Source organism: Ornithodoros turicata, chromosome 3 (genome assembly GCF_037126465.1).
Source record: "Ornithodoros turicata isolate Travis chromosome 3, ASM3712646v1, whole genome shotgun sequence".
NCBI lineage: Eukaryota > Metazoa > Arthropoda > Arachnida > Ixodida > Argasidae > Ornithodoros > Ornithodoros turicata.
The window spans coordinates 85,798,690-85,822,534 of NC_088203.1; the positions used below are offsets into that span (position 1 = coordinate 85,798,690).

The 23,845-nt window shown below is 47.0% G+C and overlaps 2 protein-coding genes and 1 non-coding gene across 4 annotated transcripts in view; 2 read left to right on the forward strand and 1 right to left on the reverse strand.

The window, feature by feature from the left end:
• The window catches only part of LOC135388751 (endophilin-A-like), a 32,643-nt gene extending 23,750 nt beyond the window's left edge, over positions 1 to 8,893 (reverse strand). For both annotated transcript variants that reach the window (XM_064618517.1, XM_064618516.1), the window contains exon 1: positions 8,780 to 8,893. The gene's annotated coding sequence lies outside the window, so the exon portion shown is untranslated. The remainder of the gene's footprint in view (positions 1 to 8,779) is intronic.
• Positions 4,838 to 4,910, forward strand: Trnat-ggu (transfer RNA threonine (anticodon GGU)). The gene has a single exon. It is a non-coding gene; the product is annotated as a tRNA-Thr (tRNA).
• Positions 8,894 to 12,619: 3,726 nt separating the features above from the next.
• Positions 12,620 to 22,127, forward strand: LOC135387424 (uncharacterized). The gene is made up of 3 exons (XM_064616634.1): positions 12,620 to 12,847; positions 19,037 to 19,105; positions 20,606 to 22,127. The coding sequence occupies exons 1-3, from the start codon at positions 12,716 to 12,718 to the stop codon at positions 21,926 to 21,928; spliced, it is 1,524 nt and encodes a 507-aa protein (XP_064472704.1). The 5' UTR covers positions 12,620 to 12,715; the 3' UTR covers positions 21,929 to 22,127.
• Positions 22,128 to 23,845: the final 1,718 nt, after the last annotated feature.

Genomic DNA, 23,845 nt, shown 5'->3' on the forward strand with positions numbered 1-23,845 from the left:
TTATTCTACCGTGTATAGTGATAGTTCGTTTTTATTAATCATATGGGCCACTAGACAAGTGGCCCATCATGCCATTGGTCAGATCATGGATCATGCCACTGGTCAGAGACAACCAGTTGTGCCGTATTATTATAACGAGCGTAATCAATCTAAGTCAAGCGCTGACAGCGAAACAAAGCCTCCCAGTCTCCAAGTTTAAAACACCCCTGCGAATGTTATAAATGTTATAGCTCTTCATAACTTTAAAGCGCTACAGGGACAAGGACTTGGAGAGATACACAACACATAGGCGCTACTTCCAACAAAGGTTTAAGGTCGTTTAAGGTTAAAAGTCGTGGAGGAGCGTTTCGCCCTTTTCTTTTGGAATAAAGTTGTTCTTAGGACATCTACCGAGTTCTTATCGAATGTTCTGGTGCCGACTTCCTCAATTTCCGCCCAAGTGACCTGGCAACACTGGGCGAAACTTGTCCTTGGGAAGAGTCGTAGAAATATGTCTCTCTTTCTCATTTCTTTTTTTTTTCTTTTTTCTTTTTTGCAGTCTGTGAGGAGAGGACGTAATATGAGATTTCTGGCAAGCAGGTCGGTTCGTCGCTGCGGGGGGATCGACGCCGGTTTTTTATTTTTTTAAAGGAAATCCTTATTTTTGGTGCTTTAGGGACTCCCCAGCGTTGCCTTGATGTCTAGAACTTCGCCCTCGGGCTACTGCTAAATCGGAACCCATCCTTAAAGGATTATCTGGCAGGAGGTGAGTCTAAGGAAGACAGCAAATCAGACGCGACTTTTGCGGTACGGTTGGCTGACCTCGGGCAAACTGAGAAAATTAAAAGAGAGAGAGAGAGGGGGGGGGAGAACGACAAAGACAGAGTGGAGGAGATCAAAGCGCCGGATCGATGGCGCCGTCCTTCTCTTCCTATTCAATGAAATATTCGTCCATTCACGTAGCGCAGCAATGGAGCGAACACACCGCTGTTTCGTCATCGTCCCTCACCCCTGGAGTTACAGCTATGGGAAACACGTTCGCACCAGCCTATACTTCGATTCAGTCGAACCCTTCATTATGACTCAAGCCTGCCTCGAATGCACCATTCCCCGTCCAATCTATATAGAGTGTCGTGCAAAGTGCCCAACACGCGTAGTGAATTGGTATAGGCTCCATTCGAATTCCGAAACGAATACAGAATTCTGTATACAAATCGAAGCGATGTCCCTTCAAAACCGGATATAACGGAATAGTTCCGAAGCTGCACTCGTAAGCCGGAATGCGGCAGAAGGTACAAAACAAGGTGAGCACTGTTCCATAAGAACATATATGCATGCAAGTATTACAGACATGCGTTGTATATTCTTAGATATCCAGGATGTTTCGGGTATACTCGTATAGAGTGTTTCAGTGACCATGATGAAAATTTCTAATGGAAGGGGCGTGCGTCCTGGGTCGACTTCAGAAGGAACTGCGCCAACCTTCCGTCTGGAAAGTCGGATGGAAAACACAAGGGAAACCTCAGGGAGCACGGCCGGTGGTGGGACTCGCACCCGTTACCTCCCAGTCTCTAGCCTGACATTGTATGCATATATTGTATGACATTGTATGCTATATGCATTCGGCCACGTCGCTGTCTTTTTCGCTGTGCAAGTAGGTCACCTATCTGTGCAGCTCTCCAGTTTCCCCCTCTCCCCTGTTGTCCGTGAAGCGACCTCATTGGTCCCTCTCCCAAATTGCAAGGCTGAGTCGCACGTGGTTTCTTCTGTGGAATGTGCCGGTCTACGGATGCTTTCTTGTTGCAGCCTTGTGATTGGGCATACACTTCGTCACGTGGTTTCTCCTCTTTCCCCCTTCCTTTTCATCTTTCCCCTCCAAACTTTACACACTCCCGCGCGCGGAGAAAAACTTTTTTTGTTCTTCCGCGCTAGCGCCGCGAAGCAACTGTAGCCATGAGCGGCGCGTACCGACGTGGACAGATGGAGAGAGGACAGCAGGAAAGAGTGGGGGGACAGGGGGGTTAACGTGCGTCCTGGGCAGACTTGATGTGGAGAACTGTGCCGACATTAGTCTGGAAAGTTTTCCGGAACACATAGGGAAAACCTTAGAGAGCACAGTCGGTGGTAGGGTTCGAACCCACCGCCTCCATTGTCTTCAGCACGATCTTGTCGCCGCCACCAACGAGCGGAGGCTTTTACCTCAGCTCGATCATGCCATTGGTCAGAGACAACCAGTCGTGCCGTATTATTATAACGAGAGTAATCAATCTAATTCAAGCGCTGACAGCGAAACAAAGCCTCCCAGTCTCCAAGTTTAAAACACTCCTGCGAATGTTATAAATGTTATAGCTCTTCATAACTTTAAAGCGCTACAGGGACAAGGACTTGGAGAGATACACAACCCATAGGCGCTACTTCCAACAAAGGTTTATTGAAAAGTACACGAACTGTTTAAATGCCAACTGGAGCCACCCTTCCCTGGGCCCTGCCCTGCCATCTCCCGGCACTCTTGCATACACGGGCTCAGATACACTAGTTCTTACCAGACAACAGGATGGAGGGGTTATTGATGCACGCATGCCCCAATTGTGAAATCTTAGCTGCTTCGATTATCTCACGCGTGGTCCTATCAGTACTGCCTGGGAAGCAGATAGATTGTTTCAACAGCCGTTCGCAGCCACACTGATAGCAATGTAGAGCCATCCCAAGCAGCGCAATGTACTGAAAGTAGCCCAAGCAGCACAATGTACTGAAAGTCGAGTGCAATAGGGGTGGGCGGGTAGGTGGAATGCCTTGAACAGACTGGTGACGCTATAGAACATTGATAACACACATACCGTCCACCCCTATTGCACTCGACTTTCAGTACATTGTGCTGCTTGGGAGAGTGCAATAGGGGTGGACCGTATGTGTCTTATCAATGTTCTTTAGCTTCACGAGTCTGTTCAAGGCCTTCCACCTACCCGTCCACCGGTGGACGGGTAGGTGGAAGGCTTTGAACAGACTCGTGAAACTAAGGGACATTGATAAGACACATACCGTCCACCCCTATTGCACTCGACTTTCAGTACATTGTGCTGCTTGGGATCCATCCATCCAGTTTGTTATGATGCAGCGGCCAGCCTGTCCCACATAGAATTTACCGCACGACAAGGGTACTTGATACACAACCTGTCCCTTGCATTCCACGTATGGGGGTTCTGTGTTCTTTTTTACATCCTCGTTCTTCCCGCTCAGTGCAGTTGATGGCACGACAAAGCTTCCCGATTTTATTCGCAGCAGAGAAGGCCATTTGAACATCTCCGTCTTTGGCCCTGTAGCGCTTTAAAGTTATGATCTCTTACCAACAGGCCCAGTTCTCCTCGTTGCTCAAGTTATAGCTCTTGCATAACGCCTTGTTATAACGAACTTGCATTGTGATACAGAATGTTGCCTGTAATTTCAACATAACTGCTTCGTGGGTGATGCAGACAAATCGCTAGGTAATACAGCATTATATAACGAACGTAATTATTATTATTATTAGAAGGGAACGTAATTGTTGCATTATTATTAGAAGGGAACGTAATTGTTGCATTATTATTAGAAGGGAACGTAATTGTTGCATTATTATAACGAATGTAATCGACCTAACTCAAACGCTGACAGCGAAACAAAGCCCTCGCAGTCTCCAAGTTTAGAACACTCCTCGAATGTTACAGCTCTTTGCATAACGACTATGTCTGCTCTGCTAACGACCAGAGGCCAGATCCACGTCTTCCCTCACCACCGCCAGTAATCACATACACATCACACCACCATCACCACCAGCAATGGGCCCCTGGCGATGAAACTCCCCATTCATCATTTCACAATAAAGTTGCTGTTGTTCTTCTTCCCTTCATAACACGGTATCAAGTGGTTACACGAAGTTTTTGAGAGTTACATGTAGTCGGCTTTTTTTAGAACGTAACTGGGCAAAGTAACTAAATATGAGATAAATGATGTTCTGAGGCTGGAACAACATAGAAGGGACAATCACATACAAGGCCTCAAGTTGCCTAAGAAATTAACGATGAAAGATGAAAGTCACTGAAAAGGTTAGCCAGCTGTAGGACTCGAACCCACATCTTCTGGATTACCGGTCCAGGGCTCTACCAATTGAGCTAAGCTAACACGCCTTCTCAGCGACTTCCAGGGTGTGTCATCTGAAGGGACAAACCAGTCACTCTCTCTCACTCATTCTCCTTTCACTCTTACATTTTTGCACACTCATACACACATTCATACGACAGGGATCGACGCAAGCGGCAATTGTCGAACATGAGATAACTGATCTTCTGAGGCTGGAACAACATAGAGGGACAATCACATACAAGGCCTCAAGTTGCCTAAGAAATTAACGATGAAAGATGAAAGTCACTGAAAAGGTTAGCCGGCTGTAGGACTCGAACCCACATCTTCTGGATTACCGGTCCAGGGCTCTGGACCGTTCGGACCTGTCGGAGAATGAGTGAGAGAGAGTGACTGGTTTGTCCCTTCAGATGACGCACCCTGGAAGTCGCTGAGAAGGCGTAGACCGGTAATCCAGAAGATGTGGGTTCGAGTCCTACAGCTGGCTAACCTTTTCAGTGACTTTCATCTTTGATCGTTAATTTCTTAGGCAACTTGAGGCCTTGTATGTGATTGTCCCTTCTATGTTGTTCCAGCCTCAGAACATCAGTCCTCTCATGTTCAACATTTGCCGCTTGCGTCGATCCCTGTCGTATGAATGTGTGTATGAGTGTGCAAAAATGTAAGAGTGAAAGGAGAATGAGTGAGAGAGAGTGACTGGTTTGTCCCTTCAGATGACGCACCCTGGAAGTCGCTGAGAAGGCGTGTTAGCTTAGCTCAATTGGTAGAGCCCTGGACCGGTAATCCAGAAGACGTGGGTTCGAGTCCTACAGCTGGCTGACCTTTTCAGTGACTTTCATCTTTCAAAGTTATTGTAACGTGGTATCTGTAGCCGTAGCTATAGTTACATTTCAGAAGGGTGACTGTAACTACCCACCACCACTGGTCAAGACATCCAGACCACCCCTCCCCGCCCTCAGGTCCGTCCCTGGCTTCGAAGGACAAGCGATTAACGTCTCCGTAATTATTGTGGCGCGCTCTAGCTTTCGAAGTCGGTATTAAAGTAGTGTGCCTGAGCATGAAACGTTTCTCGGCGCCCTCCCTCCACTAAGCAATACCAGTCGCCTTCTCAGCTACATCGAACGACGCAGACGAGAAAAAAAAAAAAAAAAAAGAGAAAGAGGAGAGAAAACGTCTTCTGTGGACCAATCGTCCTGAAAATCGATAAAATTCAACGTCCTATAACCATTTTGTGTACCAGTCGTCCTGAAAATCGATAAAATTCCCAGTGCTATACGAAAGGGTTCATCATTCAGCGCAAAACCCCTCCTCCATTTCTCAGGGAGCCCCCTATCAATGTCAGTACCGTTATTTCTTCCACGTCGGCGGTTCCCTCCACAGTGATGACGAAACATGTTTCTTTGAACAATCCACACAGAGTCTCAATGAACGAACGAAAAAGAAAAGGGAAGAAAGCTGTCTTGGACTCGCGCGGCATCGACGGCCGCGGGCGCAGAAACTGGGGCGCAGCGTCGCGTCGGCGCTTCGCTGAAATGGCGATCGATGGTGCTTGGTGCGTGCCCTTTAGGCCCAACACCGTCCTGCATCATTTTTAGACATCTTCGAAATGCTCGCCGTCAACTCAACAGGTCACATACACTTCGTGCAGAGGTGGCCATCTTCGAGCTCTGTGCGGGAATCTCACGAACAGGGGCGTCAGAAGGTGGAGGCAAGAGGGCGTAGCCCCCCCCCCCCCCCCCTTTTCTTTTATCTTTTCGTGCATTTTGATCGGTCGGGGCGTCTGGTATTCCTGATTATAAGGCGGATTTTTACAGGATTTGCACGTTCATTTGGATGAATTTTATTCGGGCAAATATTTTTCGAAGCAGGGAAAATCTCGCATGAGCATATATCCGCTGGTACTGTCCCAGTTTCACGATACGCATTTCGAACTTACATATGTCTTTGCCTGAACATAGAGAAAGAGCAGCCATTGCCTAATTAACGGAAAGCATATTCCAAGTCATGTTGCGCTGACACATTCAAGAATTCAACAATGTGTCACACGTTCAACACATTCTTGAATTCTGGATTGTGTCAGCGCAACATGACTTGGAATATGCTTTCGGTTAATTATACAGATAGAATGTGTAACTTTACTCTATTATTTTGCTTTCCTTCCTTCCTTCCTTCCTGCATATCAGGATGTTCTTAACGTATCAACCAATCATTTGAACGTGATCCCATTGCTCGTGAGGGCAGGTGAGAGTGGGGACGGCCTCACTGTCACCTCACGGACGCTGAGGTGAGGTGAGGAAAGTTATTTTCAAACACTGAACCACTGTATGTCTACATAATGGCGCGCAGCACTGAAAGGAAAAAAAAAGAGGAGAAATAAAACAGACAAAACAAAATGAGCACCAAAGTTATAACATCAAGAGGATATATGTATGGAGAGGACCTGAAAACAGGCGACATGACGTCACAAATAAGCGAGCCTCGTCTTCTAACGATCTCATTGAAGGCATCCATTAGTCGGTATACAGTACAAGCATCAGGTATTCTTAGAGACAAACCGCAGGCACCGTGACCTCAGGCGAAGTCAGGAGTACTAACTCGTGTTCGCGAAAATTGGGATAAGGGCAAACATCGTGAGGACATTTGCCCTCCTCTGGAACGAGTTCACACTACTGCCTTGTCTCTGTGTCTCGCCCTTTCCTTCGCTTTTTGTTTCCTTATTTTTTGTCCTCTCTGGCAAAGAGCCACTTCTATTTATGAGTCTATATTTTCATTGGCGATGAAATTCCCCATTCCTAATCTTAAAAATAAAGTAGTTGTATATTTTCATTCCACTGTTGTTCCACAATAAACAGCAAACCGGCCACTGTGGCGTCGCTCACGGTCATAGTATCATTGTATTTCTTAATTAATTATACTTCTTCGTTAATTTAAACATAGTTTAGAGGTAGCTAGGTTACAATAAAATAATTCGATAAAGGAGGTCTCAAGGTGATATAAGTTTCAAATCAACTTGAAAGATTTGTGATGCAAGAAGAAAGTCACTGAAAAGGTTAGCCAGCTATAGGAGTCGAATCCACATCTTCTGGATTACATGCTGAAATATTTGTCCGCGACGTCGACATAACCAAGTCCCGCCCAGCACCCCTCGAAATGGTTTATAGTTTAATAGCTAATGTATATGCATGCACAAATTGTTTACAATAAAAACGCGGGCAATCCTTCACAAGGTGGGGAGGTGTAACGTTGGGTAGACAAGCGGTCTGGATTGTTTATGACCGCTCGTTCCAAATTCACACGAAAAAGAAAGGAAAAAGAGGATAAGCGTTTTAAACCAAAGCCGAAAGTTCGCTGTTCCGAGAGAGCCCATGGAGATACAGCGATGGCTGACATTATTGTGGTCTTTGCCAGCATAAAAACAATTGACGAACACGTACAACACTCGTGGACGCAATGCAATTATTCCATTATATTGTTTCTACGTCCCCCCCCCCCCCTTAATGACACTTCGCCAACTTAATGACACGCCGAATTATTGCTGTGCGTGAGCAGTAGCGATCTTTCCTGTTTTCCCGTGTACCAAGGTATGCACCTATATCGTCCTTCATTCAAAACAATTGCGCTTCGATGAAAATGAACAAACCGAGCCAAGAGCCGTATACACGTTGGCCGACTGTCAGAACAATGGACCTTGAAAATTCGTCTGAAATATGTCAGATATGACACGTGCCATGCGACAGGTATATAAGCATGTGCAACGGCCGTTCATTAGGCTTCGGCTTTAGATCCTTTTTTTTTTTTATCCTTTGGAATTCAAATTGAACAGTAATCTAGTGGGTAAGTGGAAAAGACGCGAGTTCGGGACCGGTGGGCAGCGCATTGCCCTTGGGTGTTGGTTATTTCGGGATCGAGGTCTAAAGCCGCTCCTTCACTGTCGGCTGAATACGCTCAAATATTTGAAACTGCACGAGCGAAAGAAATCCTACCGTTTGCAAAGCAAGAATCGACGTCGCACCTCGAAACCAAGCGCAGAAGCCCTTCTCGTGTATATCTTGCGGGTGTTTATCGACGCGGCAAGGTTGCACGGATAACGGTACACTTGTGGGAAGGTTGATTATCTAATGTTCCTGCCACTTTCTCAATCGTACGTCCGCAATGTTTCTTTTCTTTCTCTCTCTTCTTTCCTTGGCTGCTACACGAATCTTTATACACGATCGCTTACATTTGTCTTAATTGTGTGTTCTGATTATGCGTAACATTTGAGGGATGGAAAGTCTTAAGCAAATACACTACAAATACATTTTATTATCGATATGTTTTGTTGTTTAGAAATATCCAAGTTATGTATAGTCGCGCGTGCAAATCACCTGTTATTAGCTAAGGCACTGCGGTATCCTCGAGGGGGTTTCGGTTTCAAGCCGGTATCTCCTCGCAACCGTTAAAGGGTTCGGGAAATGCTACCCTTTCTTGAAGGAATGCGTATCGTGTAGGCTGCACGCCTAGGCGCATAAACAGTAAAATGTACAGGCAGAGCTTGAGGCACCGGCCTCCAACCCCAGGCTTGACTGGAACGAATGTGTACCGACCGCAGCTATACATCGCGTATGTTTCCCTGGTACTCTTCAAGTACGGGGCCTTTTACGCAGTTCAGGTGTGCGGCACATTCCACATGAATCATCGGTTCTCTTACCTTCTACGGTATGCTAACCCAGAAGGACCAGGCACCGAAATTATCAATTTGCACACAAGCACTTCCACACACACCACCGATAACGAGACACAGGAAGTAGGCCAATCCCATGAGCCTTTGCAATTGCCGCAATGTCCACAGCGCTACCTGACGAACGCACGATCAACTGGATTGCCTTTAAGTTTCGGTTTCGAAACTGACGGTGTTGGTAGGCTCCCAGTAACATTGAAGATTCCCCCCCGGGGAAGTCGCTAATCTGCATATTACTGCGGAGTTTCTGGTATTTCCATTGTAATTTACCACATTTTTTGGTAGTAATTATTGTTGTGTTTCGAAGTTGAAGATTGACTGCTGAAAACTGCTTGGTGAGTATGTCACTTGCTTTGTGCTGTAATATGTAAGCATGAATTTATAAATAAAATAAAATAAAATAAAAGCTTCTGCTTGAAATAGTGCTTGTGTGACCATTTTAACATGTAGAGCCCATATCTGACGTCACACGATATGAATGTACCAAAAAGGTCACGCGCATGTAGACGCAAGCAATATGATAAGTAAATAACCAGTACAAGCTATGAATTTACCCCACTATAGATGCAGGTTGAATAATGTTGTTTCTAGAGGACATACTACAATATGCAGGTAATATGCAGTACAACGGGGGCAACTGCGAGCAGCCGATTGGGGACGCGACTGAGGTGTTACGTGATATTTTAGAAAGCGATATAAGACTACGCGGCTACCGTTGTAGCGTCCAGAACTCGCTTTTGCTGCTTTGGTAAGCTTTTTTCAGTGACGTATACGCCACGCAATGCCCCGAGTCAAAGCATAATAAAGAGAGGGCTAGATTTCCGCGTTATGAATCAACGATATTATTTGTATGAGATAGTTCCTGGTGCATCCACTAGAGTAATTTTGAAATACATAGGAACTATACAGATAATAACTTCCAATTCATGATAGTTGATTGTTAACAACTGGTAAACTACTCATGTATTGCGCAATATCAGTAGCGTTAGGCGATGGTGTTTGAGTTGAATGTTATGTGCTGCAATATAAAGAAAAACGTTAAAAATTATTATTATTATTATTATTATTATTATTATTATTATTATTATTGTTAATACTATTGTTATCTTTCTTCCTTTTTTTTCTTTTTTTTGTGAGCACGATAGAGCCATGCCGTGACTTCATCCTATACTGGCTTGCTTTGCTGCATACTGTTGGGGGATTTTTTTCGAAGCGCACAAAGCGTGCGCTTCCATACTGTAAGGTTTTCATATAATCGTGGTTCATCCAAGGCAGAGGCCTCAAACTCAAATCGGGTCGCGGGCCACACTGAGCTTAGACCGCAACATGGAAGGACACACAGAAATGAAAGGACGGCATACTTTCCATAAAATATGCCCTAATATACCGTACAATAAAAATATACACAAGAAATAGGAACGGCGTAGTTCTTGTGGAGCCGGACGGTGTGTGCAGAATCGGTTACTGAAAAAAACCCCACTTCATACACCATGAGAAATATCTAAACTGCCTTTCCAAATCGGGTACTGAAAATATGCAAAACGATTCGAGAAAAATACGTAGTTCTTCGCTAACGATTACGACAATATTCAGGAGCACTAGTTATATCCTATTTACACGTCGTATTGTTGCCTTTACGCACAGTTTCAACTTGGTAAAGCAAATTGAACAGATCTAGCTGACGTTATTGACAATGGATGACTTCGAGTTTGCTACTTTAATATGACTAATAAAGGTTTAAAATACAATGGCGTTTGTACATAACTGTTCCGTCCTTACTTCATTTTTTTAGTGTCACTATTTAACTACAGTGTGTCAATTAAGATCTTAATCGTCACATTAGTTGCAGTCTTACAGCGATAGTTCACCAAAGTGCACGCGAAGACCAGGTTGCTCTGCACGTTACTTGTTGAGCTTCATAAGCCCAATAAGTGTTCACATGGGCATGTTCTGCTTAACATGGACGGGGCCTGCACCACTCCGAGCACTAGTAGAAACAATGTCTGAAAATGTTTTATTCCGAATTCTTAAAGCTTCGGTCATGCTCCCCATGTGAGAACTGCCATGTTTTGTGAAGAGATTGCGCCGCTCCTATTTGTCTGACGTTGGGGGTATTGGTATCGCAGGAAAGCATTTTTTCTATACTAATGCGCCACATCGTTCTTTTCTTTATACATCGCTCAGCTGTTCTACTATAAAGCGAGGAACATGACCATATTCTCATTTTTTGCTCCTTTTGTCAAGATTTTACGCGAAGAAAAAAGAAGCGCTATATGTAGTTTTTTGCAGCGTGGTGTCCTGGGATACGCAAAGTGCGCCACATCCCGGTATTATTGATATTTGGCGTAGGTAATTTATAAGCGCTCCTTAGAGAAACTGAAAAATTGGATTTTTCAACTTGTCATTTCGCATAGTTCTATTGCTTGTCTCCCTTTTCTTTGGTGGTCAAAGGCCCTCGGGCCAAAGAATAGGTCATTGCGAGCCATGCGGCCCGCGTGCTTGAGACCTCTGGTTCAAGGAAAGAGTGGTCGGGGGACCACCTTCGAGTTAAAAGAGTCATTTTCTATAGCTTCTTTCCGAGCACGAAATTATTTTATTACAGCGCTCAAGCTGTAATAAAAGCTGTAAAGCATATAGGATTCTTTGCATTGTCGCTTCTCCTCGGACGAAAGGGGTAGAAAAATAAATATGACGGAGGAAGATGCGAGGCCGTCATCACCAGCACCTTGTGTTGAGGAGGATAGATCTGCTCTCGATAAAGTGCGACATTTTCTACGCACTCTTTAAATAAGAAGAAGAAGAAAAGAAAGCTTGGAGGGTTATCTCCGTTGGAGATGTACACCGCGAGGTCTTGGGCGCAGAATTTACTTTGGCGACTTTTCATTTCATTTAACAGATTCATTTTTAGCGGCCTACTCAAACGGTAATTAAAGTTAAATTAATATAATATATATATATATAATTAAAGTAATAAACCTCGCATATGTTGTGCCTAAAATGTTGCAAAGTACATGCTATCTACGAACGATAGGGATACCGCTTCTGATTCGGTGAGCGAGGGGGGCGTACTCCTTTTTGTAGCAATTTGGATATGTGATAATTACTTTTGCCACCCTTTTACACCCTTTATCAGACGCTATTGTTGACCTCGGTGGTAACTATACAAGTTACCACCTTTTCACACCCTTTTTCCTTAGAGTGCATTCACTCGAGGCTTAGCAATGCGCATAAAGCCATATCTGAAATGCGAGGGTGTTAGCTTTTATATTTAAATCACTATTATTGGTACGATTTACTGAAAGAGGCGTTAGCAAACATAGGAAACACAGTCTTCTACAACGCCTCCCTTTTCATTCTAACTTCTATAGTTACCACCTAGGTCAACATAGCGTCTGATAAAGGGTGTAAAAGGGTGATAAAAGCAATTATCATATATCCAAATTGCTACGAAAAGGCGTACGCCCCCCTCGCTCACCGAATGAGAAGCTGTAACCCTATCATTCGTGGCAGAGAGTGAGGTAGCAGGTAGAAATTTGCAACCTTTCAGACACAACATATGCGACAACTATTACCTCCTAAAAGGGGTAACTACTCCACCTTTTTTCTAAGAGTGTACTTTAATTCAGGAATCCTGTACATTGGAGCGCATTACCTCGATTAATGACCGAGGTAACTCATTCTTGCTCACTCTGCTGCACTCTGACGATGAAGGTGTAAAGTCGTAGAAGGCCTTCCGAATTTTCAAAAAAAAAAAAAAAAAAGGGCTCTCAACACTGGACAATGCAGGATGAAGATGAAGCAGCAGAACGTGACATTCGCCAAGGAGCAGGCCGGGTGCGAAGTGGGATGGTCGGTGATTGTGGATGTGCTTGAAAAGCATCCCGAGGCTTTTCGTTCTTCCGCGAAATGTGGGCATTCGGGTTGCTCATCTTGCCGCTGTTGCCTCCGCTCACCGAAGCTGCCGCTACTAATCAGTCCAAGAACGCTTCGCACAGCCGTTACTTGCTCATCCAACATCAGGTCTATGAGGAGCATCAGGTAAGAAGCGATAGTTTTTGTGGATATTAAAAGGCTTCCAGAAAAGGCGAGGTGTCGTGCATGAAGAGCGGCACGTAACAGGGCTGGGATATACTATGTATATATACCAATGTGACTGCTTAAGTAACAACGCCTGAATTCAGAAAATGGCACCTGTATGAATATCCTCTGGAATATTTGTGGCGAATAGAACGAAACGAGCAATATTTACGACAATTTTGGGGGTTAAATACTAAAATAACATTATCCCGCAAGCTGCGCGAACTTCTGCTAAAGACACCCACCCAGGCAGCACAATGCACCGAAAGTCGAGTGCAATAGGGGTGGATGGTATGTGTCTTATCAATGTCCTTTAGTTGCAGGAGCGTGTTCAAGGCCTTCCACCTACCCGTCCACCCCTATTGCACTCGACTTTCAGTACATTGTGCTGCTTGGGCAGTTTGATGCCGACACGGCGGCACAGTGTAATGCTGGCACCACCTATACAGAGCGTGCGCTGGAGGGGGGTGGGGCTCAGAACCGGCCGAAGTCGCCGTCACCTCAGCGCCCCCTGAAGCAGCTCCATTACAGTACAGCCCAGGGCGCTGATACCGACTGTGTGAAGCGACCTTGTGAACTTGTTTCCGACGATGCGGCTCATTTACGATACTGCCGCCGTGTTCGAGAGTTGTAGGTCAGTAACCCAATGAGACGTTTTCCCTCGGCATGGAGACATCCGAAAGCCATTTATTGCTGTCTTTTTCCCTACAAGTCTTTCTATTTCCTTATAAGGCTCCGCTAGTTCTTAGTTTATGGTCTAAGGTCCTCTCTGTCCTCTCTAAGGTCCTCCGTTTTCTTCCTATACTTATAATCGTACGACATACTTTTCGCAGTTTGAACAATGGCAGCCTATCAATACTAAATTTTTTTAGTATGATGCCCTTGTCACGAAATGTATTCACTGTCGTCATCCCTCTAGTCTAGAGGGCTCTAGCTTTGAAAGGCAAGACTGCATCATGTAGATCACGCAAAGTTTAGTTTCGTTTTTCGTTCGCTACCATATATATGCTTTTTTAGAAGAATACTAACGTTGAAAACATGAAAATTACCGTGATATGGTATAAATAATGATCACGCAGTAGAATAATATGGAAACATCAAATTAATGAACGGTGAATATGATTAGGGATGCCTGAACAATAGTCCTCTACCCGAGAAACGTCATCATGACGTTGGTAGACAGACTGAAACCGAAACAAATCGGAAGGGGAGGGCTGGGTTCCACGGATGGGCACTTGTTCGCTGCCTCCTATTGAAAGAAAAGTAGGACCGAAGGTCGCGTCCCTTTCAGGGACCATCTATTCCCCTCAAGACCGTGTCTTTCGGGCGCGACCTTGTTCGCCCCTACCTTCCAGCGTAGTTCAACTCTACCAAATTGGTGGCGCTGTCGAACACTATGACGCCATTTGTTTACAAACAGGGAGAGGTCTATTAGGACTTCAGGACCTTCATCATGGCGGCAAATCCGCTAGCGACTGTGGCGCCCTCTTACGAGTGGTGTCACGTGAATAAGCTTTAGTTGTCCTTCCGGAAATAACAGCACTTCCCTTAATTTGCCATTAGTCTCAAACCGCCGCTGCTGTTGACATCAATGCACTTTTGTGTGCGACGTCTGAGCACGTCTACCCAAGATAGAGGTTTCCCTCTCATCGACATTTTGTGTTTGCCTTCTTCGATCATTTCGTAAACTGCTTTTGAGAAGGCGGCACGTTCACGATAAGACTCCATATTTCACTTTGAATGCGTTCACTTCCGATTCTTCTAGTCGGGGGTGAAAGCACGTAAAAACTAGGATTGTTCAGCTTCGATATGCTTCCAGGAAAGAGGTTGCCTGTATATGCCTCTAGCATAATGAATGTTGTGCTGCTTTGTGATAGAGGAAAGGCGCAGTTACTGTTACTGGTCAATTGTAACGAAGTACTGGGCGCTTCGCTTATTTTTGTACTACTGGCAGTATACTTATAACAGGCCAGCTGCGATTGGAAGGTGGCCGATAGCCAATCAATGAGGGCGAGCTGAGCTCAACAACTTTATGTACAAAATGAAGCCGAAGTTAAAGGGTAGCTCGCTCCCTAAGCAAATTGAAAGGAATATATGTGGTAGGAGCCGTCCCCCCCCCCTCCCTTCTTTACTCCAAACTCTCCCGTAAGACTTTTCGCTCGAAATCGTTGCTTTCCAAAAATTATCTCTATAGACCTCACCCTGTTTGTAAACAAATGACGTCATGGTGTTCGACAGCGCCACCAATTTGGTAGAGTTGAACTACGATCGAAGCTAGGGGCGAACAAGGTCGCGCAAGAAAGCCACGGTCTTGATGGGATGATGGTCCCTGAACAGGATGCGACCCTCGGTCCTGCTTTTCTTTCAATAGGAGGCAGCGAACAAGTGCCCATTCGTGGAACCCAGCCATCCCCTTCCGATTTGTTTCGGTTTCAGACTGTCTACCAACGTCATGATGACGTTTCTCGGGTAGAGGTCTATTTTGCCGCGGGAACTTGTATCGCGGTCAGATCCATATGCGGGAGAAAACTATAGAGAGCCTCTCATCCGCCCCCATACGTTGCATGACGTTCACTCTGGGGTGGTCACGTGGGAGCGAAGATGACAGTCAACCGCTGGCCGCTGCTGCTGCGTGGCCTCGCCCAACGCCACCTAGATAGATACAGAAGGCCTGCTCAATGCCGCCTCTCACTCCTTCAATCCTCCAATCGCAGCAGCCAGCCAAGATGTGGCTACCAGTGACTGCCCATGCGGCTTATGGTGGCTCGTTTCCATAGCTACGGCCGCTGAAAGCAACGTCGTGATTGGTGGACTCGTAATACACCTTTTTAGAAAAGCAAGCGCCACCTGTGGCACACAAGGGCTCATGGGAACTCCGAGCGCCTTAAAGCATTACAAGACGGCAGGAGGCGCAGGTAGAGGAAGAACAACAACATTCCCGGTGTGCGCAGCAACAGCGTCAGCCGGGGTAAACATACCGAAGCAGACGACGGAGCAGTATCCCTCAAAGTTCCCATGCTGCTTTGCGCCGCGCGCTTGGTGGCGCGCGCATCTTTTCAAAATGGTCTATTGTTACGTCACGTCACTCCGGCGTTCAGGCTGTCTCAGGTGGTGTTGCCTCGCTTGGGTAGCATAAAAATCGTAGGGAGAGAGGTTGTATGAAAAGCTGGGGGAGAGAGCAATGGGGAGAGCAAATGATTGTATGGAGGCGATCTGCCTCCTCCCAGCGTCGAAGTTTGGGAGCCGCCATGATCGATACGGCCATGGCCTTTCAACGCGTGAATGGCATTCCGCTTCGGCATTCCCGGTATCCAATTAGAGTTACCACCTTTTCCGTCGGCCAGTACCGAACACCGGGTGGGGGAGTCGCAGGCGCACAGCAGTGGGCTTTGTGTACATAGACCTTTGAATCCATACGATGTATGAAAAGGTTATCTCTTTTTTTTAAGTCAAACGTTGCTTTAGTTATCTCACACTACAAATAACTGGGCGTCAGGCGGAAAACCCGTAAAAATCGACGGCAGCCCGGCCACGCTGAAAGGCGAGACAAGCAGGAAGGCCCCTGACTGACCTGCTGGAATACATAACGTTGCATTTTTATTGGCCCTGTCAATTTCATTTGCATTGTACCCAGTGCGTGTGAAAACTATCTCAAACTGTGCGTTCCATGGGCGGCTGTTACTGTCCCCCCCCCCCATTTTTTGCCCAGCTTTGGATTGGACGAAGTGCATTCTGAAGGATCGCATCAAATGAGTCTTGAAAGCTGAGCACTGGACACAGAGGGTTCTAATAACAGGTTTCTCTATACGGTATCTTCGTGTGGATCAACGTAGCTTTGATTTGTTCATTTCAGCTATCGCTCAATGTTTGGTGGCGATGACGTGAGCGAAAAACTCGAAGTCGTAAGGTTTTCACTGCGACTTGGCTAATTCCCGAATATTTCATGTCCGGATTACACCTTCACCCGGAGACCGAACGAAGGCCTTGAATTTCGGAACTGTTCGGGTGAAATCCGGACAGGTGGCAACCCTATATCCATTCCAATCCAAGTCGTGCTTTTCCTCTCGGCTCCGTGTGCGAAGTGAGTTTGTTTTGTGAGCGTGTGTGCTTGAACACGTGCTTGAATTCCTTCCTATTACCACGGTCCCTTGGTAATAGGAAGGAATTCAAGCACGTGTTCAAGCACCGTGATCAAGGGACCGTGCTATTACGTAAGGAACGGGTAAAACCTTATGCTGCAACAAGAGAGAACGGCGTACGGAGCTTGTAGGAGATACTGTTCGTAACATGTTAGGCCTACAGTATGTATCACGCCGGCTCGCTTGTGGAAGTTACCGAGATTACCCTCTTCGCCAGCTAGGCTTCTAGTTGTTATAGCCGATGGGTGGAAACGCCCTCATAACGTCACAGAGTAGTCACATGACTTGCGCATACGCGTCTCTATGCGCGGAAATTTCAAATCGCTTGGATCAGGCTTTGCGGTGCAGACACGAAATCATGCCGTATACAAATTCAGGCAAAGTAACGCAGAAACCAAAGTGGGAGATGCACTAAAGCCCTGCACCATCGGCGGATGGAAGCGGGTACCTGCGGATATCCGCAGGAAACTTGCGAGTTCGGATGAAATATGGACGCTTGTTGTGATATGCGGATCGGATACGATGGCGCCGGACCAGGAGCGCATCGCGTGCGGTTGTTAATGGAGCGGATCGGATGCAGATAAACCGCGAGATCGCACCACCAATTTTCTTCGCAGCACCAAACACCGACTACAAGGTAAACGCACGCCGCTCGCGCGATTGGGAGAGGAGACCTCTGGAGTTTCGAGTCCAGGTGCGCGTTTGGCGCCGACCCTGCGCTCCACTCGCAATAAACCCTACCTACTCCGTTTGTTGCAAAATCTGTGCTTGGTTCCGTGTGTAGAGGACGTGTATTCTTTCGTGGCAGCTAAATCTGTGCTTGCCATCGTATATCTTTGGTGGCATCATGGACGGTCAGGACCTGCTATGCTATGCCACTCCGGTGTTCTCACTGTCAGAACAAGAGAGAGGAAGTCGCCCGTGTGGACGAAGTTCGGTGACAGCCCCGTTTCCTTCTTCTGTGTTGGTTTGTGCCGACGAGAAATTAAGTTTATTTCCTCGAAAATCTGCTAGAAACCAGATCATCAACCAGAAACTGAACCATCTCTGCGTTCCGTGGGAGACGCAGATTTTGCGGGTCGGATGCGGATGTGTTGTGCGCGGATTCGGGTCGGATGCTGATGTCAAAAAGTTCATCCGCGCAGGGCTTTAGGATGCACTACCCTTTCCAACAATAATGCACGATGTGATCCGTCGCGTCAAGTGCGAACTACATCCCTTTCATTTAGGTTCGGAATAGGTTTTCTGTCAGGGGGGCAGTGAGACGACAGTCAGTGAAGACGCTCACGCGAAGTTTGTCATTTTTCTTACTCGAGCAAATCCAGTGTAAAAAAAAGAAAAAGAAAAAGCCTTGTCGGCAAGATTACAGACACACTATCTGCACACTATCTGCGAATGGAATCGTCATTCCATTCCCCCGCTCATCTTTTATTCAGTCATTTCATTCATCTCATCCTCTCATCGCTTCACGTAACCGTCATTAATTGGGCCCTCATGTCACGATCCGTGGCCAATTGCCCCGTGCTATGCCCCAGCTATGCCCCAGCTCCCGTGGCTCAGTGGTTAGCGTGCTGGCCATGTCACGTCGAGACTGGGAGGTACCCGGGTTCGAATCCCGGTGCCGGCTGTGCTGTCTGGGGTTTTTCCTGGGTTTTCCTCAGACGCTTTCAGACATATGTCGGCACAGTTCCCTTAGAAGTCGGCCCAGGACGCACATTCCCCCAGGGCGTGAGTCGTGACGTTGCCCACATACGTGAGGCCGACAACGGCAAGCCCTATCGCCACCCACCACCACCCCGTGCTATGCGCCACTGCGGAGAAAGACGAAGAAGACACACTAACCGATTTTAAGGCATGAAAGCGAGGCGAGGCAGCTTGAGCTCAAGGGGGGCTATCGCCCCTTGCGCCGCCTTCCGACGCACCTGCAAGCAATTAGTTTCAATGTATAAAAACAACAGTGGGCAGTATACGACACACGGAAACATCGTTTTTGTCTGTTTGTATGTTCCAGGAGGTGATTCGGCGGGACAAACCTCGAGAAACGGCATCTGATGATGATGAACTCTTCGACTTTGTGCAGGTGAGAGGAAAAAACAATTAATGCTCTGTGAGCACGTCCGAAAAACCTATTCTGATATCCGTGTATTCACACTAGCGACATTTGCCAGAATACGTCAGCGGAAGGCGAAAAACGTCATAGCTTTCTGCTGTCGCGCGAGCGCTCAACGTCCTGTCCTCACGTGCAATGGTAACCGTGGGGAATATCCTGAGACACAGCCACAAGATATTCCGTAGCAGACGACAGGAAAAAACGCTGCCGGTGTCATCTAAGTGTCGTCTGCTAAGTGCGTAATACGCCACTCCCGATTATCCGGCACCGTGTGAATGCTTAACGTAACACCGGGCGGAGGTTTCGGCTCCGTGAGCAGTTTTTTTGCTTTTTCTTCCACTAGAATCTTCCGTGAGGATGTCGCTCGTGTGAATACACGGTATGTCAACTACATTTCTACCTGCAGAATGCCTCCCGTTCATTGCGTTCTTACTAACGTAGAGTGTACGCTACGACAGTTTGTCTTTGCGCAGTGGACAGGGTAAAGTTCGAATAAACCCCGTGACAAAGTGTCTGTCCGCTCACTAGGTAGCAATAAGGGGTTATTCGTTGACCGGTATGGGTACACAGAAGCAACCATGTGCACCTCATCCTTGAAATGTTACGCCCTTATTGAGGACGGGCAGGGACCAATGACATCGCTCCACGAACAATAACGGGGGAGAGGGAAATTGGGGAGCTGCGCAGAGAGCTAACCTACTTGCATAGCGTATTCAGTGACTTAAACTTTACGCACATTGGTTTGTACCCGTGGCTGTTTACTCGAAAAGCCGCATTTACTTGACTCATGTTTTCTTTAAACACGCATTATGCCTATATAGAGAGCGGGGACGGCCCGCAGGGAACAATCTACACGACAGCGCTAGTCAGTGACACGTAACACGTTCATCAGCAACGTTTCAGCCTGTGAAATGGACAAATAGTCGACGATGACATAAAAAAAAGTGAAAAACAAACATTGGAATCCCATTTTCTACTTCTCTCTTGCTTTTCAAACTTCACAACTATCAAAACTGAAACCCAAACCAGCATCATGCACCGGTTGTAAGGACTGTGTGTAAGGACTGTGCCGGTTGTAATGCATAGGCAATGATAAAATAATAATAATAATTTGTGGCTTCACGTCGCGCAACAACTACAGTCCATAATTGACCGGTGCCTGCGGCATCTGGCAACAGCGAATGGAGCTTTCATTGTCTTTTTTAGAACGTAGTTTGTGTAAACTCCTTATCTAAACTAGAATTTTCGCCTAGACGTGGGTCCTCGTGGGTCACATGACCCTACAAGATCAATAAGAAAGTTGGAAAAATCTAGTAGCTGGTAGGTCTCAGCTTATGTGTATGTGTTGCAGCTCTGACACAAATAACTTTGTATATATCCTATGACATCTTCCCAAAACATTTCACCTTTGGACAAACCCCGTAGTAAATATCCAAATAATATTGCGAATAACTTCTCGTCTTTTGGCAGCGTTACCTGTTCGAGCGCGGCGGTCAACACAAGCTGCGTGCTCAGAACGGGAGAGCGCAGTTCGTCGGCATCGACAACACTTCAGACATTCAGCGTGCCGTTAAGCAAGCAGGCAGATTGGTTGAGAATGATCGCCGTTACAAGATGCATATCATCAAGTTCCGCCTGATCAACGACACCGGCCTCGCGTACGCTCCGAAGCCACCCGACGAGAGCCGGATCCAGATTAAGAACTTGTTCAAGCAGAGCGACTACGTCAGTCGACCAAAAGAGGTGCGACAGGGAGTTGTAGCCGCGCAGCATAAAAATATTGAAGAACGGTCTCCTACGACCCGGCGGCCAGAAGACCTCTCGCATACAGCGGTTGACAAACAGGGAAAGCCGATATTGTTAGCTGCAACAAACGCGAAGCTGGTAGGCCCCACCTACAGTACCCGTCATCCCACGCACGTGACAACGACTTCCGTCGCAGCAAAAGGTGCAGGGAAAGCGATCGGTAAATGCGCCAAACCTGAATTGCATCAGCCGAGCACGACTAGGCCCACGACGCATTCTACGACGACACCGAGACCCACGACGCATTCTACGACGACACCGAGACCCACGACGCATTCTACGACGACACCGAGACCCACGACGCATTCTACGACGACACCGAGACCCACGACGCACTCTACGACGACACCGAGGCCAACGACCCACCGTAGGTCGACAACGCGGAAGCCACTTGCTGCAGTCAGTCTTGTATGTAACAAAACCAACAGCACCTTAAAACCAATGTTGCACGGCCATCCTTACTTAGTGATTAAACTCCACGAGATCGAGGGAACACCAAGCACCCACCCGCCATCTCTATCAACGAAGAATTTGACCTCGTCTTCAAAATTTTCTACTTCATGGACGGGGTCCTCCCATAAGCATTCGAATGCATCGACCAGGACACCCACGGGACCATCCACAGCGACGTCAACGCGGTGGATTCTGCATCGCCGAAGCTCGAACCGCTCCAAGAGGACGCGTGCCCGGGGCAGAGAGACGCAGGTCTTACAGAACGACGTACAGGGAGGCATCTTAAATGTCCTCCGTACTTTTCGAGACTTGAAACGAATGTCTTCCAAAGGCAAAGCGGATAACCAAGTGATTGATCCGAATATTGAGATTGACCGCGTCCTCATTGACAGAGATCGGCCTAGGCTGAAATCTGAAGATGATGAGCTGGAAGATAACGAAGCTGAGGAAGGAGAGTTGCATCGGTTCAACCTGTTCCTGCGGCAAGCGATCAACCTCCTCAATCCTTCTACTACGAAAAGAACGCATTCTTAGCCTAACGGATTAATCTTGTACATATACCATCAACCCATAACGCTCATTTCAAAGTCGAAAGTTTCCGTAACGCTATAGTGTTGTAAAGCTGTTCGTTTAAAAACTGGTATCATCCTCTTCAGTGCCCTATCATGCCAGAGATATAGCGCCAAAGCTGAGTTTTGAGAGGTCGTAGCAATAAAGCAACTCACATCCGGAAGACCTATACCTTACGCCTTGTAGTAGTATGAGTGATTAACACGTGAGGTGATCGAGCCAGTCTACGTTTGTGTGGCGACATGCTGCGAGTGCCGCAAGACATACGCGTTGCTACCATGTGGCACGGGACCCGCGCTCTTTGAACTGAGCAGGTTTACATGGGGTCTCTTACATATTGTATAGGGAAAGAGCTTGTATATCACCGCTGTCAATGATTGTATGACGTGGATTTATATCTCTGAACGCTTCGGCAGACACCCATTGGTTGCGCACGTGTGCTACAGTTGGATAACCCGTCGGGCTTCGTAGCAACCGCTACTCTGTGTTAATTCCGGTATTTGTTTATTTATTTGCGCTATAAATGGGTTACGACAAAAGAATCTTATTATTGGCTCCTTGTGCGAGTTCTCTCATGAGTGACGTGTCATATCAAGGGTGGGGCTGTTGAGAGTTGTTGAGGGGTGATGAAGAATGCGTCTCACAGGAGGCGGCACATGCATGAGATCTGCAACGGACTGCCGGTGTACCGACGGTGTAAGGTCCGTACTCTAGTGTACCGAGTCTCTTACTGGTGAATTTCGTAGGGGTGTGGCGGCCCGTGGACGACGACGATGTAGCCTTGCTACCGCGCTGGATCATCAGCTCTATACTGGCATCGTCCTAATCTGCTCGCTGGGACATTCCAGTAACACTGCCGGTCAGGACTCGTGCGGAGGAACACCGTCTCCTCTACAGGGGCGTCCAGTAGAGGGCTGTGAGGAGTACTACCACAAGTTCGTCCGCAACTGTGACGAACGAGTTTAAGTTGGGTAAAAAATTAATGATGAAAGAAGGAAGTCACTGAAAAGGTTATAGCAGCTGTAGGACTCGAACCCACACCTTCTGGATTACCGGTCCAGGGCTCTTACCTGGTCTCAGAACATCAGTTGCCATCATGTTTAACTTGGGTAGGTACAGTTCCTGTATGGCGGACATAACGAAGCAGGTGGCGCATGTGTTGGAAGGGTTGCGTGTGGATTTTCCGGTTTTAGAGGGCGGTATGGTGTGCGCTGCTCTGACCACGTCTTTGATGATATCGAGGGCATAAGTGGGTTCAGGATAATGTTACGAACACTAGCTGCTGTCTCAGGAGGTGAAGGAGGAAGAAGGTGTAAAGAGACCAAGTCACAGAACCGATCTGCGGAATCAGGCTCGGAGTTCCATTCCCGACATCACAGGCGGAAGCCGCCTACCGTCAGGTGCCACCACCTGTGGACGCCTTTCATTTGCCTAAGGGTAGTCTTGGTGAAGACGAGGAACAAAATAATCAGCAGGGCAGCGAAGGCAGTCGAGTGAGCTCGCAAGCCAAGGCTGGACGGTTAGTGCAGGCTTTCCAAAACAAGCTATGGCTGACGAGGGCTTGCACTAATGGACGTTAGTAGAGAGCGTAGCTACTAGGTGCATTCTTTTCGCTTGCACCTCCTGCACTAGATCCGAACTGGGTTATTTGCGTACTGCACTTTCCTCTCGAAAAGAAAGACATTACTGATAAAGTTCCTTTCAGCGGGAAAGTGCAGCACCCGATAACCCGTCTTGCGTGGAGTCCAAGGTAGCGCGAACCAGTGCAAGCGAAAAGAATGCACCTACGGTCGCCAATGTAGAATCGGACGGGTGTTTAGCCAACGGAGGTAGTAAAGAGTCGAGTTGATGCTGTTGGAGGCTTTGGGAAGAATCATGTTG